A 14,604-nucleotide genomic window follows, 5' to 3' on the forward strand; every position below is an offset into this window, starting at 1 on the left:
CTGTCTGGCTATGTTACACTTAACATGCTATTGGGGTCCCTTGAAATAGCTTCAGCACTTATCAAACCTCTTGCTGACCTTTCAGCAGCTTGGAGTCTTGCAGCGAGACATTGGTGTGAAAAGCACTTCACAAAACAAGACTGAGTTTCCATCTTTACTGTGAGAATTGATCCATTTGGCACTAGGACCCTGCAGATGGTGAGTGCTGCGAGTCTGCGCTCTGAAAAACTGCACCATTTCACAACTTCAGCAATAGCCGGAGCAGCAGTTACAACAAAGCCAGTCTGCAAGCACTGAAGGACAATGAGGTTGTTATTTTTGTTTTATATTCCTTATGCCACCCATTCAAAGTTTTTCTGTTTAGCTAAAACTGAAGCGATCAAGATTACAAGCAATATATCAGAAGCACCTCATTGAAAAGGTAACCATAGCAACACACTGAGGAACACAGGATGCTGCATCCAAGCTACATCTGTCTGGTAACAGGAGGAGGTTAGTCAATTTCAGCTCAAGATCATCTCCATCAAAACAGCTCACCCATTATTTCACAGCTGAACACCTTTCCATAGTCATCAATAACTCTGGCCTTTAACCATCTATACACTATCCTTTAACCTTCATTGTTTCTAACTGTATCAAGGGAAAGCCCTTTTTAAAATATGCCTACTCTGCTCTTATAACTCAAAGATTTAAAGCAACCAAAACAAATGTTTTCATTGTTCCTTCCTTATTTGGATTTAAACGATACTGCTGACAAAACATAATTGCGTTTTACCTATTAGCCGCACTCCTGTCATTTTCCTCTGCTCTCTGAATGATTAATACACATTTTTAATTCAACTCATCTCATTCAGTGCATTGCTGGTTTGCTGACATGCAACATTATTCTTTATCTTCAGAATACTGAAAAACTGAAATTAAGGCTCATTTATAAAGGTACCTAGGAAGAGAAGCAATATAACTCTAGAAGAAATCACCCACACTGTAGCATTAACACATACATGCAAATCATTTAACAATCCAGACAGACAGATGGAGAAGAACATTCATCAGGATTCTGAAGGGGAGATGTGGCTAAAGGTTAATTTTATATCTGAGTATATCATAATCCTCATGTATTTTCTACATTATTTCTATTCTGACGCATTTTGTCATAGATTATTCTTTAAAATGGGTTTAATTCAGAACTCCCAAGCCCTCGGAGGGTAAATGCAGAAACCCCTGTAATTCAGGGCCCAAAGGTCCCAATGGGGATTTGGGTCTTTATGCTGCATCAGACATCTCACAAAACCAACAGTTCCAGAGACCTCCCTCCTAATAACCAGTTATACTTGGTGCTGCTCGACCTTTCCAGCAGAGGATCTTAAAGTGCTTTGCATTTCATTTAGCAATGAATCTTCCCCAAACGTGTGTGAAGTGCGTCAATATTCTTGACGCTATCTGAAGTCAGGGGAATTGAGGTACAGAGAGTGACAAATGACTTGCCCGAGGTCACCTGGTAAGCTTTTGGCAGAGCCAAACGGAATCCAGATTGCCCATGTCCTAGTTTGAGACTGTCCCTCCCACCTACATAATAAATGATGTGATGTTACAGGACTCCACCAAACATGCTCAGTGAATCTACTGTGCGGCATCTGAATGAACTGGAAGTAGTAGTGAATTTCGGCTCACAAAAGAGAAAAAAAAGAGCACTCTACGGAGAGTTTCTCTTTGGAGTCGGCGCAGTGTTCTAGAATGCAACCATTCAATCAGGGGCACCATCTAGGCCGACATCCTTTTGTGGCTTACTGTAATTATGAAATGGCCTGATTCAGTCTGGAGTGAGTCCCATTGAAATTGTTTCTTGCCATCAGAGCCATCTGGAGGAAAGATTTAATTTGTAATCATGAGACTTAAGGTCTGTAAAGGCATTTAAGCAACACGACTGCAGTATGCAAGTTAACTGGGGATTATTAGTCATTTCTCTTTGATGTCAAGACACAAGCACCATCAGGCAGAGTTTTCAATTCAGAAATTAGGGTCGGTTTTTTGCCGCGATAAAACGATCCATCTGACAACGAAGCAACCTGAGGGGAGCTCTCTACTCTCCGACTCATCCATTAAAGGTCTTTGGGAAGAATTGGTTACAGAGGCTGACTCTCTCAAGAGAAGTGCAAGAGGGTGAAGAGGGTGTGCATAGGTATCTCAGAGAGGTAGGAAGTAAGAAGGGCGTAGGAGGCAGTCAGGCCTCTCAGCTGTGTGCTTTGAGGGAAGGAATCCATGGAAGCAAGCTCTATTAAGGAAAAGCACAAACAAGAAAGTCTAGAGGGTGGAGGAGAGAGAGCAGGCCACCACAGACTTGGTAGTAGTCAGAGGCTCCTTCCCTCTTCGTGTTATGTCATATCTGTAGTAGCACCTCAAAGGCCCAGTCAGAGTCAGGGCCCCATTGTGACGGGCACTGCACAGACACACAGAAAAGAAGAGAGCCTGCCACTATCAGCCTCCCGCAAAGATCTGCTATTGCAGATCCTGGTAGTTTATACCACTCCAAGTTCCTGCTGAAGAACCACTGCATTTAACAAGTCTCACTCTTCAGGGCTGCTTGTTTGTGACTCTCATGGAAGGGCGCTCTCTCTCTCTGTTGGAGCACAGGGGTGGGTGGGAGGGAAGAAACATTCCTTTCCTTCCACGCATTTCACTGAGTTAGTAGCACAGAAGGCCTGCTGTCTTACTGCCTCCATCCCTCATCTCTGATAGAGATGCCACTAGGCCCTGGGCAAACATCCAGCAATGTCACCAGAGCAAGGGGCCATCCCCAGCTACTGCACTGTTAAGAGGTGTCATCCTTCAGACCAGCATTACACCAGGGTCCCCTCTCCTCATTGCCAGTGTCTGTTCATGTGGAAGCTAGAGGGTAAGGGGACATTCTCACGCTCAGTACTGGGGTGAAGTACTACTGAGTGCAGAAAAGCTGCTCACAGTGTGACTGCACCAGCAACATCTACCTTGTTATGTGTGAAAGGAGTTACAAAATACCAGCTTCTACTCAAATACCTCATGTGGAGGTTCACGTTTATCAAGTCTTTTCAAGATGACAGCTTACACTGAGCACAGAAGTAAACACACTGGACAGTAACAATGAATAACAGTGTCTCAACAAGCACTGCTGTATTTACCCAATGCCCAAATGTCAACACTAACACTAAATTACAGAGCTAATCAAAGACCCAGCTTTCAGACACCTACTTAAGAACATAAGAATGGCCACACTGCGTCAGACCAATGGTCCATCTAGCCCAGTATCCTGTCTTCCGACAGTGGCCAGTGCCAAGGGCTTCAGAGGGAATGAACAGGACAGGGCAATTATTGAGAGATCCATCCCCAGTCATCCACTCCCAACTACTGGCAATCTGAGCCTAGGGACACTCAGAGTACAGGGTTGAATCCCTGACCACATTAGCTAACAGCTATTGATGGACCTATCCTCCATGAACTTATCTAATTCTCTTCTGAACCCCATTATAGTTTTGACCTTCACAACATCCCCTGGCAACAGGTTCCACGGGTTGAGTGTGCGTTGTGTTGTATTTTGTTCTTGTGCCCAAGGAACAGTAGTGTCTGGCACAGAGCAGATCTATTTAGAAAAATGCACAGGGTTGAGGAATCAATGCCATTGGCTAACTAGAGCTTCAACCTGTGCCTTAGGGGACATCTGACTGGCAGAATTCTCAGCCAATCAGAGGAGTAAGCTGCTGTCCAGTTATTGACCCATAACTGTAGAAGTCTTTCTCAAGGACTATACACCAGTAGCCAATAAGAAAGCAGGGATTTGCATTTGTGCCTCAACAAGCACATATCCACTTGTACGGATGGGACATTATCCAGGGCTCAGATTTGCTACTGCCCTCAAAATTTGACATTTTCCCCGCAGCAAATGATCAGCACCTCAACTTCTGCCCCCACAACATATGCCCCCAGGAAGGCTTACCCCATAAAAAAAGCATACTTTTAAAGCTTTCTCTCCTTATGAACGTGCTTTCAGATGGAAGTCTAGACTACACATAAACGTTAACTTATGCTAGCAAAGATGTGGGGCCAAGGATTTGTGTTTTGGATTATCTTGTGTTTTGTCCCATAGAAAAGTTTCAAACCAGGAGGCAGGCAAATCTGTAGTTTTAGAACGTTGTAACCATAACAGAGTACCCCAAAACCACTAAAACATAAAGCTTTCTAAATCAACACCTGGGTCGGAAAAGTGTTTTATACATGTTTCACAGAGGCATTTTAAACTTTAATCTGTTTGTTGTTTAAAGAATTCTGAAGATGTTATAAGAGTTATAAATGTGAAATGAATTGGGATACTTTTAGTAGAAGTCAGATTTGGGTTTATGTGGGCAATCCATAATGATTTTGCTTTTTTTGTGATTTTATTACACTCTGCAGAGTTCTTGATCATCAAATGCAAGATGTTGAAAGAATATGTAACTACAGTCAGCAAAACAAAACCTGCTTCCATGCCTTAGATGGGTTGAAGGTTGCAAGCATCCCACCAAGGAAAAAGGTGAATTACACTGAAATTTTAAAAAATTGTAGGAACAAGCAGCGTCTGAGTTAAACTGAAAAAACCTGCATTTTTTAAAAAGTTCTATGCAGGTGTCATTATGTTTAAGAATAATCCTGCTCTGTAAGAGTTTCTGGGGGTATTTTGGAGTAGCAGCCATGTTAGTCTGTATTCGCAAAAAGAAAAGGAGTACTAGTGGCATCTTAGAGACTAACCAATTTATTTGAGCATGAGCTTCCGTGAGCTACAGCTCACTTCATCGGATGCATTCTCTTTATTGAGCTCATGTGCAAATAAATTGGTTAGTCTCTAAGGTGCCACTAGTACTCCTTTTCTTTTGGGGGGTATTTGGCCTTTCTGGATATGCTCTCATTTGTTTTTAAGTTTGCTGATGGGAACAGCTACATAAAAACAGAATCTTTGTTCCACAAATAGGTCACCTGCTTGGTAACAATAATTTCCACAGTAACAGATTGTGGAAATAGTTCATTCATTGACATTTGTACTAGCACTTCTCTTCCTAAACTATGGTTTCAGAGGAACAGCCGTGTTAGTCTGTATTCGATGAAGTGAGCTGTAGCTCACGAAAGCTCATGCTCAAATAAATTGGTTAGTCTCTAAGGTGCCACAAGAACTCCTTTTCTTCTTCCTAAACTATGACATCTTTCCACATCCCTCTAACAGTGCCACTGCTGTACGTGTGTGAATTGTATCAAAGTGCTCTCTGGACAGCACTGGTACAAGTGGAAAGGGCTTTACAAATTAATAAATAATACCACTAACGTTTGGGTCTCCAGGTAGGGCAGAAAACAAATGAATTAACAAAGAACCTGTTTTCATGATATTATCCCTAGCAACATTATCAACGGGGAATATAAAGATTAAATTAAGCAGAACTGTTTCTAACCACACAGTGGTTGTGGTCTCAGATGAGAGCCAGGAGCCAGAAACTCTAGAGTTCTAATTCCAACTATGACGATAACCCATTATGGGGAAATTATTTCACTTCTTTGTGCCTGAGGTTTCCTGTCTATAAAATGGGAATTCTGCCACCTACCTACCTCATAGGGGAAATGCAAGGCTCTATTAATGTTTACACAGCACTCCAATGAGCACTATCTAGAGGCTAAGTACATCCCTCCTAAAGAAAGGGGATTTTTTTTTTTAAATTTACAGTAAAACATTAGCAAAATTCCTATTTTTTGTGCTGCTGCCCCACCATACAAGAACCCGATTAAGAATGAGAACAGCTGCCAAAGCACTGAGCGATTCAGCCTCACTCTTTTCTTGAAGTATATTATGGCCACACAGTCTTGTTGATTTTGAGAGAGCTGGATTAGGCTTCACCACCACAGATAGGCAAAGAGAACGGCTGCTGGGTTACGGTGCTCCCTTCCCGCAGAAATGCCAGGGTGAGCGGGATACCCGAGCAATGCTAAGTGTCGCTCATTTCCTTGGCATTTGATCTCTTTACATTACATAAAACAAATCCTTAGAGCGGGAGTTCTTTGGGGCAGGGACAGGGAACCCACCTCCTCCCTGTGTTTGTGCAGCTCCCAGGCCGCCAGGGCCAGACCCCAACCAGGCACTACCGCGATATTAACACTAAACCTCCAGACAAAAGGTCAGGTCCTGTCTGCAAGGGCCACATCAGCAGCCAACAGGAAACCGGCTGCCAAGTGAAACTTCTGCAGTGCCCCGCCCTGGCACCAACCCGGGGCGAGAGAACAAGGCTGCCCCACCCCAGCGCCAACCCTCGCAGACAGGAGCCCCCCCACATACCCACACTGGCCCCACCCCCCAGGGGCCACCCCACCCCCATTCCCCGGGGGGGCTGCCCCACCCCAGCGCCAACCCTCGCAGACGGGAGCCCCCCCATATACCCACACTGGCCCCACCCCCCCAGGGGCCACCCCACCCCCATTCCCCAGGGGGGCTGCCCCACCCCAGCACCAACCCTCGCAGACGGGAGCCCCCCATATACCCACACTGGCCCCACCCCCCAGGGGCCACCCCACCCCCATTCCCAAGGGGGGCTGCCCCACCCCAGCGCCAACCCTCGCAAACGGGAGCCCCCCCACATACCCACACTGGCCCCACCCCCCAGGGGCCACCCCACCCCCCAGGGGCCACCCCACCCCCATTCCCCAGGGGGGCTGCCCCACCCCAGCGCCAACCCTCGCAGACAGGAGCCCCCCCACATACCCACACTGGCCCCACCCCACCCCCATTCCCTGGGGGGGCTGCCCCACCCCAGCGCCAACCCTCGCAGACGGGAGCCCCCCCACATACCCACACTGGCCCCACCCCACCCCCATTCCCCGGGGGGGCTGCCCCACACAGATGGGAGCCCCCCCCATCGCCCCGGCCCCACAGGAAGGGGAGCCCCGCCCCGCCCCGCCCCCACAGCGGGGGCCCTGTCCGGTGCCCCGGCGGGGGGGGGGTCGGTACCTGCTGCCCGGCCGCCCCTGGGCTGCTCACCCTCGGCTCCGGCCCCCGGCTCCGCGCGCCCCGCCCAGCCCAGCTCCCGCCCGCGGGGTGGCGATCGCGCCGCCTGACGCACCCACACTCGCCGGGCTCCTCAGTGCGGAACTTTCCGGTCAGGCATTGCCACGGGCAGCCCGCAGGGGTCCTTCAGAAAGGGTCGCGCAGGCGCAGTAGGACGCTGAGGCCAGGTAGACGCGGGGTGCGAGATCACTCTACGGCAAGGGGAAGGGGACATAGGGGGCGGAGCCTAGAGCAAGGAGGGGCGGGGGCATAAGGGCAGGCGCGCGAGAGCGAGGGACCGGTGGGTGCACTAGCTTGAGGGGAGGGGCTGATCGTTCGGGACTCGGGGCGGGGGGGCTGGCACCAGGGGGGCAGGTGTAGGGGGGTTGCGGGCGGGGCTGGCACCAGGGGGCAGGTGTGGGGGGGTTGCAGGGGGGGAACTGGCACCAGGGGGCAGGTGTAGGGGGGGTTGCGGGCGGGGCTGGCACCAGGGGGCAGGTGTGGGGGGGTTGCGGGGGGGGCTGGCACCAGGGGGCAGGTGTAGGGGGGGTTGCGGGGGGGCTGGCACCAGGGGGCAGGTGTAGGGGGGTTGCGGGGGGAGCTGGCACTAGGGGCAGGTGTAGGGGGAGTTGCGGGGGGGGCTGGCACCAGGGGGCAGGTGTGGGGGGTTGCGGGGGGGGCTGGCACCAGGGGGCAGGTGTGGGGGGTTTGCGGGGGGGGCTGGCACCAGGGGGCAGGTGTGGGGGGGTTGCGGGGGGGTTGGCACCAGGGGGCAGGTGTAGGGGCGGTTGCGGGGGGGGCTGGCACCAGGGGGCAGGTGTAGGGGGGGTTGCGGGGGGGGCTGGCACCAGGGGGCAGGTGTAGGGGGGGTTGCGGGGGGGGCTGGCACCAGGGGGCAGGTGTGGGTGGGTTGCGGGCGGGGCTGGCACCAGGGGGCAGGTGTAGGGGGGGTTGCGGGGGGGGCTGGCACCAGGGGGCAGGTGTAGGGGGGGTTGCGGGGGGGGCTGGCACCAGGGGGCAGGTGTAGGGGGGGTTGCAGCACCAAGTGTCTGGGTGCCCCCAGTCTCTTGGCAGGTTGCTGCCCATCCCAATGCAATTTCTGTCTTCCAGGGTTATGCGCAGCTTTCGTTTGCTTTCCAGCCTGAACGCTGGGACACTGTGTACGGGGGGGCTGAGAACCCACAAATACTCCTTTTCTTTTTATGAACCCAACTGTAAACCCTGCATGTGATGGAAACCGCTTCCAGCCAGGGTGCTGCCGCCCTCCACGCAGACACCCCCGTAGTTCCTGCTCCTATGCTTTGCAGCTGATTTTTAGTGTCAAGCAAACACTTTTCACAAAGCAATCGCTCCTTGTCTGACCTGTCAGGCCTCATCCTCAAAGGAACCTGCCCCTCTCGGAAGAGCAGCCTGGGCACGTACATTCCTAACGTAGCCAGACACTCAAAATCATGGTCTTAAATTACTACAGCGTGTAAGCCACTAGCCCTCCATTTTGTCCTCTAGCTACAGGGGCATGGCCTTGAATGGTCCCTTTGAACGTGGGCTAACTCCCTATGCTGCACTATCGGTCGGGTCTGGTATGTAGCTGGGACACTCACAGTACGTTTCCCAGACCCGAAGAAGAGCTCGTGAGGCTCCAAAGCTCGTCTCTCTCCCCAGCAGAAGTTGGTCCGATAACAGCCATTCCCTCCCGCACCTTGTCCCTCTGATACCCTGGGCCTGCTCGGCTACAACATGCTGCCTGACAGGTTCCAGAGGAGCAGCCGTGTTAGTCTGTATCCCCAAAAAGAACAGGAGGACTTGTGGCACCTTAGAGACTAACCAATTTATTAGAGCATAAGCTTTCGTGAGCTACAGCTCACTGCATCGGATGCTGTCTGTGCCTCTTTAACCCGCTGGAGGCCAGGCGAGGAAACTTTCCCCTCCCTCGGGTAGGTGGGGCCAGCCAGGCCACCGGGACAGGAAGCAGGCAGGAGCCCAGCTGTTGGCGAGGGCTCAGGTGGGGTGGAGTTGCTGCTGGTAAGGGGCTGTCACGTTGAAATTGTGGTGGCTTTCCGGGGGAAAGGGATCCAGCCCGTGTTCCCCCCTGCCCTGTGCTGCGGTCCCTGGGATCCTGTCTCTGGCAGCCTCCGTCTGTCGCTCTTTCGTAAGCTGAGGTGGGATGGTGGGAACCGAGAAGGGCTGGAGAAGGGTGGGTCAGAACCGGGAGGAAGCTGCGGGAGGGGGGGATGTAGATAGGATTGTTAAAATGGAGTAATGGCAAATTAAAGGTGAGACCCCCCTCGCAGGAATAAAACCCAGGGGCAGCTTCCAGACCTCCAGCGGGGATTCAGCCAAACCTCCCGCTCTCCCTGGAGGCCTCTGTCCCCACCATGTGTGAAATCCAGTGTGCAGGGAATGGACAGGGAAACGGCCCCTGAAAACCATGGCGGGTGCGATCATACCTTGTATGGGACCAGCTTCCCGTGGTGAAAGAGACAAGCTCCAACCACCCTGCAAACAGCGAGAGAAACAAAGGCTGGGCACAGGGGGCTGCAACAATGTGTACAGCGGGGGGGCTGAGAGCCACTGGACCCAGCTGTAAACCCTGCATGTGATGGAAACCGCTTCCAGCCAGGGGGTGCAGCAGGAGCCCCCCTAGATCCAGCACCTATGGCAGAGCTTGGGGGGCCTCCGGGGGTGGGGAGGTGCATGCATGCCAGAGAGAGCAAGCCTGCTGCTAGAGCCGGAGGTACAGGGGGTGGAACACAAGCACTGGGATAGCACATCAGCCCAGGGGTTTCCTTCCAGTCCAGTTTCCTGTCTCTGGCAGGGGTCAGGCCTCCTGGCTCCGAGGGACTGGCTGGACCCTGGGGCACTTGGCCGGTGGATGGGGCTGCCCACCCTGCTGTGCTGTGCAACAGGAGGAGCGGGCAGCCTTGCCTCCTGCTTCTCTCGCTTTTCTTGAGCAGGTCCTGCAGGAGGGTGCTCCCTGCCCACCCCTCTCCCCTGGCCTTCTCGTCAGGCCAGGCCCCACCCTGCAAGCCGCCCCAGCACACCCCCAAATGACAGCCAACCAGTCCATCTCTGAGCTGCACCCAGGAAACATCCCTACACACTCTGCCTCAGACCAGCCACTTCCTTGCCCTTGGAGACTAACCAATTTATTTGAGCAAGGTGCAACAAGTCCTCCTTTTCTTTTTGCGAATACAAACTAACACGACTGCTCCTCTGAAACCTTCCTTGCCCTTGTGTCCCACCCCAACCTGCTGCCAGCTGAGGAGGGCAAGGAAGGGCCGGTGGGCCAGTCTGAGCCATTCTAGTTCCACAGTCTGCTCGGGGAGATCAGCTGGCAGCTCCTCCGTGGAGCTCTGAGCATGGTCACATAGCTGGCACCGCTCCTCACTCCCCTGACATCTGTTCCTTGTGCAGCTAGAGGGAGACCCTGGCGTGTGTCCGTGGAGGGTGCACCAGGTTGTAGCCCCTCTTCCAGCTCCTTCCCAACCTCTTCCTGAGATTCTGGCCCCACTTCTCCCGCCCCTCCTAATTCACCCCCTCTTCCTTCCTATCCATGGCCCCACAAAGTTGTGGGACCTCCTCCTCCTGGCGCTGGCCAGGATGGCCATCCACCGTCCCAGGAAGATAAAGCTGGAGGTGACTGTAGGACCTGTTTCTGCTCTGCACAGTCACGCCACTAAGCAAAGGTTCTCTGGGCAGCGTCCACCGACACCTTTGAGGAGCAGCGGGCACTGGCAGGGGCTCTCTGCTGGGTGACCCCCTCTGACTCCCTGATTTTTAACCTTTGACCTTCGTGCCCATTCCAGTTTTTTCATTAGTTGTCCCCAGTATTTACTTGTGGCCTGGGTCCACTGCCTGCCCCTGCCCTCGATCGAAGGGCAGGCCTTTAGCTTTGGGCAGGCTTAAGCCCACCATCTCCTGGTAACCGCAGTGGGACCCGGATCAGTCCCAGTGGCTTCCGAAGCAGACCCAAGAACCCTGCTAGCAGACAGCCAGGGAATAATCTACCCAGAGTGGCAGGGGCGTGGGCGAGATGGCTGGCAATGTAGGAATGAGGGGGCAGCAGAGAGATTTGAGGGAGAAGAGAAAGAAAATCTAGAGGAGAAGGGAGAGCACCTGGTGCAGGGCAAGAAAGAAACCAGGGCAGTGTGAGGGAGAGAGGCATGGAAGACATGCAGGAAGAGCGCCCTGGGGCTAGTCCAGGGCAGAAGTGGAACCTCCCAGCAGACTGGTCCAGCTCCCTCTTGACCCAGTTAGTGCCGGGCAGTGGGCTGCCCCACAGAGGGCTCTGCGCCATGCCCCTGGGCTGTGCATGCTGCCTTCCTGGCATGCCCTGGTGGACTTCAACCCGGAGACCTCCCTGAGAGGAGGCAGGATAGTCATGTGGCTGAGGCACATGGACTGGGGACCAGGACTCCTGGGTTCTATTTCTGACCCTGCCGCTGAGTTGCTGCATGAGTCCCTTTCCCCATCAGTCCCTGTGTGGCTTCAGTCTCTGTGGGCTGGTGCTGTGAGCTCCTTGGCTGGCAGGTGCAGAAAGGGCAGGCAGAGCTGGGGTTGTTGCTTCTCCCCTCTGAACCCCTCCTCTGCTTCCCCCCAGCAACCAGATGCCCAGGAAGAAAGGCGTAGCACCACTGAGCAGCTTGTGCCTCGGCAACGTGGCCAGGCACATGCAGGGCGTGTGGGTGAAGGATTACAGCGAGAATTACCTCGACGAGTTCCAATTCCGCTACGTCATGGGGCCCTTCAACGAGCTGGGTGAGAGGCAGGCCTGTCCCTCTGCCCCCGCCACCCTCCCATCCCAGAGCATCTCCTGGCCCTGTCCCGCGGGGCCTCGCAGTGTGGCTCTGACTAGCACCCGGGAGAGCAGGGGACCACATGGGCACAGCCGGGAGGAAACACGCTGCAGCGCTGACTTCCTGACCTTGCCATTTCACAACGCAGACGCCCCCCTGCCCACCACGGGCAGCCCCTCTGCCAGCACAGCCCCGTGCTCAGGGCGGCCGATTAGCACGCTGTCTCCCACACAGCCGGCTGCTTGGTCCAGGACCTGCTCCAGTTACTGGGTGAGAGTCGGCGCCTGACGCGGGCCGCGCTCCATCTGCTGCTCGTGCCCCACCTGACGGCGCTGAGCCTGCGCTCCTGCCCGGGCCTGGTCAGCAACGCCATCACCCAGCTGGTCACAGTGCGATGCAAGGTAAGCGGAGCCCCAGCCGCCTTCTGGGACACCAGAGCCACCTCCGGACCAGGAAATGAGGAGGGAAGGGGTCTGAGCGGATGAACTCCTGGGTTCTCTCCCCAGCTCTAGGAAGAGGTGGGGTGCAGTGGTCAGAGCTGAGGACTAGGATTCAGGACTCCTGGGGTCTGCCCCTGGCTGTGGGAGCAGAATGATGTCTGCTGGTGAGAGCGGGGAAGAGGCTAAGTTCCCCCTAAGTTGCGCGGCTGCGCAGCAAGGAGAGGGACCTCTCCCCAAGCTGCTGCAGCAACAGGGGTCTGGGGGGAGTCATCTCTCCCCACCACAGCCCTGGGGAAGCTTGCACCCCAAACCCCTCATCCCCAGCCCCCACCCGCACCCCAACCCTCTGTCCCAGCCCTGAGCCCATACCCCAAACTCCAGCGGTTCACCTAGCAGCATGGGGAGTGAGTGTGGTGGGCAGATGGGCTCCCAGCCCAGAGCTCCCAGTGTAAATAGACAGGGGGTGCGGAGGGATGCCGGGGAGTGTCTGCCTGGCTCCTGCACAGCACTGGCCTGCTGCCCCTCCCCAGGGTCAGGTGAGAAGCCAGGACTGGACAGGTCTCCTTTCCACCGCAAGAGTGGGGCCCTGCCTGGGGCAGCTGGGCGAGAGGGGAGAAGCTCCTCCAACCCCTGCCTGTGTCCTGGAGCTAATGGACGAGCCCGTTGACGCCCCCCAGCCATTAACCTCCCCCCAAGGGAAGCGCCTGGTCTATCTCCCTGGTTCCTGTTGCAGAACTTGTCCTCCCTGGACCTCAACGGCTGCAGCCGGGTCCCGACAGCCGCGCTGGTGGACCTGCTGGAAGGCCTGCCGCGTCTGACCAAGCTGGGCCTGGCGGAGACGCAGGCCAACACGCAGGTGCTGGCAGCCGTGGGCTCCTGCTGCCGGCGCCTGCGGGAGCTGGACGTCTCGCACTGCCAGAAGGTGACGCCAGACTCCCTGCTGCACCTGGCCTACGATCAGACCGAGAGTGCCCTGTGCTGCCCCGCACTGCGGGTGCTGCTGGCCCAGGGGATGGAGCCCGAGGACCACAGCCAGGACTTGGTCAGAGCCCTGGCCTTTGTGCTGCTGGCTCTGCCCAGCCTGGAGTTCCTGGCCACCAGCCACCTCAGGGAGGCCCTGTGTCTCATTCACACTCAGCAGTTCGGTGGCACGCAGGGCTTGCCGGGATTCCCCTCGCTGGAGGAGCTGGCCTGGCGCAGGCAGGGTGCCCAGGCAGCCGGGGGCGATTCCTGGCTCACGCTGCCGCTCAGGCGGGTGGAGGAGGTGGAGGAGCCCTTCCTCGCCACGTTCTGCTCCGTGTGCCCAGAGATGGCGGAGGCGACCGTGTCGCTCAGCGACGGCCCTGGCGCCAGCTGGGACCACCTGGCCTGGAGCTGCCTCACCCAGCTTGCCGTGCACTGCACGGGGCACCAGGAGCGGGGGCTGGCAGAGATGCTTCCTGTGGCTCAGGGCCTGGGAGCCCAGCTGCAGTCCCTCTCCCTCCACGGCTTCTTCTACGGTGACGAGTTTTCCTTCTGCGCCCTGCTGAACTGCTGCCCCAACCTCACCACCTTCAGCAGCCACCTGAGCGCGCCCGCGGGGCCCGTGCGGCCGGCCAACGCTGTGCCCGACGGGGAGCCTGCCGCGGAGCTGCAGGACTGGGAGCTGGACCTGCTCCACCACCCCTTCCCCAAGCTCCGGCACTTCAGCTTGGTCCTGGCTGGCTCGTGTGGGCCTCTCCCTTCCCAGCATGCCACTGTCCTGCGGTCGAGCCTAGCCTCCCTACTCAGCCGCTCCCCCAGCCTGGAGACCGTGGCCCTGCTCAGCATCCCTTTCTCCCTGGATGGCGTCTTCCAGAAGGTGCTGGCAGCCCCCGGCGCTGCCCTCCACAATCTGCGAGAGCTGTCGCTGGCCGAGAGCCAGGTGTCCAGCCCGACCCTGCACTGCCTGCTGGCCCTGGACAATGGGCTCAGCTCCCTGAACCTGGCCGGCTGCCCAGCCATCCACCGCCGGGACTACGACCAGCTGCTCCGCACCGTCAGGAAGGAGAGGCTGGAGCTGGACATTGCTTGGCAGTGAGGTGTCCTGCCTCGCCTGCCACGCTGCCCTCTACCTTGACGCCGGAAGGGGAGGCCCCGTGCTGCGGGAAGGAGCCCACACCACACACAGGCGCCGGAGAGCTGTATTTAATAAAGCAGAGCGAACACGGGGGGAAAAGCACCTGCGAGCGAGCTTCTGTCACCCTCCCCGGGACTGCGCGTTCATCTGCACAGCCTTGAACAGGGAGGTCCCTTGGCTCAGCCCCTTGGCAGCGAGGGCCCCTTTGCGGGGGGCACTGGGGAGAAGGCGAGTGAAGGGCCC

The 14,604-nt window shown here is 55.7% G+C and overlaps 2 protein-coding genes across 4 annotated transcripts in view; one reads left to right on the forward strand and one right to left on the reverse strand.

Moving 5' to 3' along the window:
* Positions 1-7,187, reverse strand: part of DCTN1 (dynactin subunit 1) — a 138,612-nt gene extending 131,425 nt beyond the window's left edge. Inside the window, exon 1 of one of the 3 annotated variants that reach the window (XM_048846488.2) lies at positions 7,104-7,187. The gene's annotated coding sequence lies outside the window, so the exon portion shown is untranslated. Of the gene's footprint in view, positions 1-6,991 lie in introns of all 3 variants that reach the window. The other 2 variants (XM_048846489.2, XM_048846487.2) reach the window with 2 other exon arrangements.
* Positions 7,188-9,082: 1,895 nt separating this feature from the next.
* Positions 9,083-14,463, forward strand: LOC125635175 (uncharacterized). The gene is made up of 4 exons (XM_048846508.2): positions 9,083-9,176; positions 11,628-11,785; positions 12,058-12,224; positions 12,997-14,463. The coding sequence occupies exons 2-4, from the start codon at positions 11,635-11,637 to the stop codon at positions 14,320-14,322; spliced, it is 1,644 nt and encodes a 547-aa protein (XP_048702465.2). The 5' UTR covers positions 9,083-9,176; positions 11,628-11,634; the 3' UTR covers positions 14,323-14,463.
* The last annotated feature ends 141 nt before the right edge of the window (positions 14,464-14,604 follow it).

This window comes from Caretta caretta, chromosome 4 (genome assembly GCF_965140235.1).
Source record: "Caretta caretta isolate rCarCar2 chromosome 4, rCarCar1.hap1, whole genome shotgun sequence".
Lineage (NCBI taxonomy): Eukaryota > Metazoa > Chordata > Testudines > Cheloniidae > Caretta > Caretta caretta.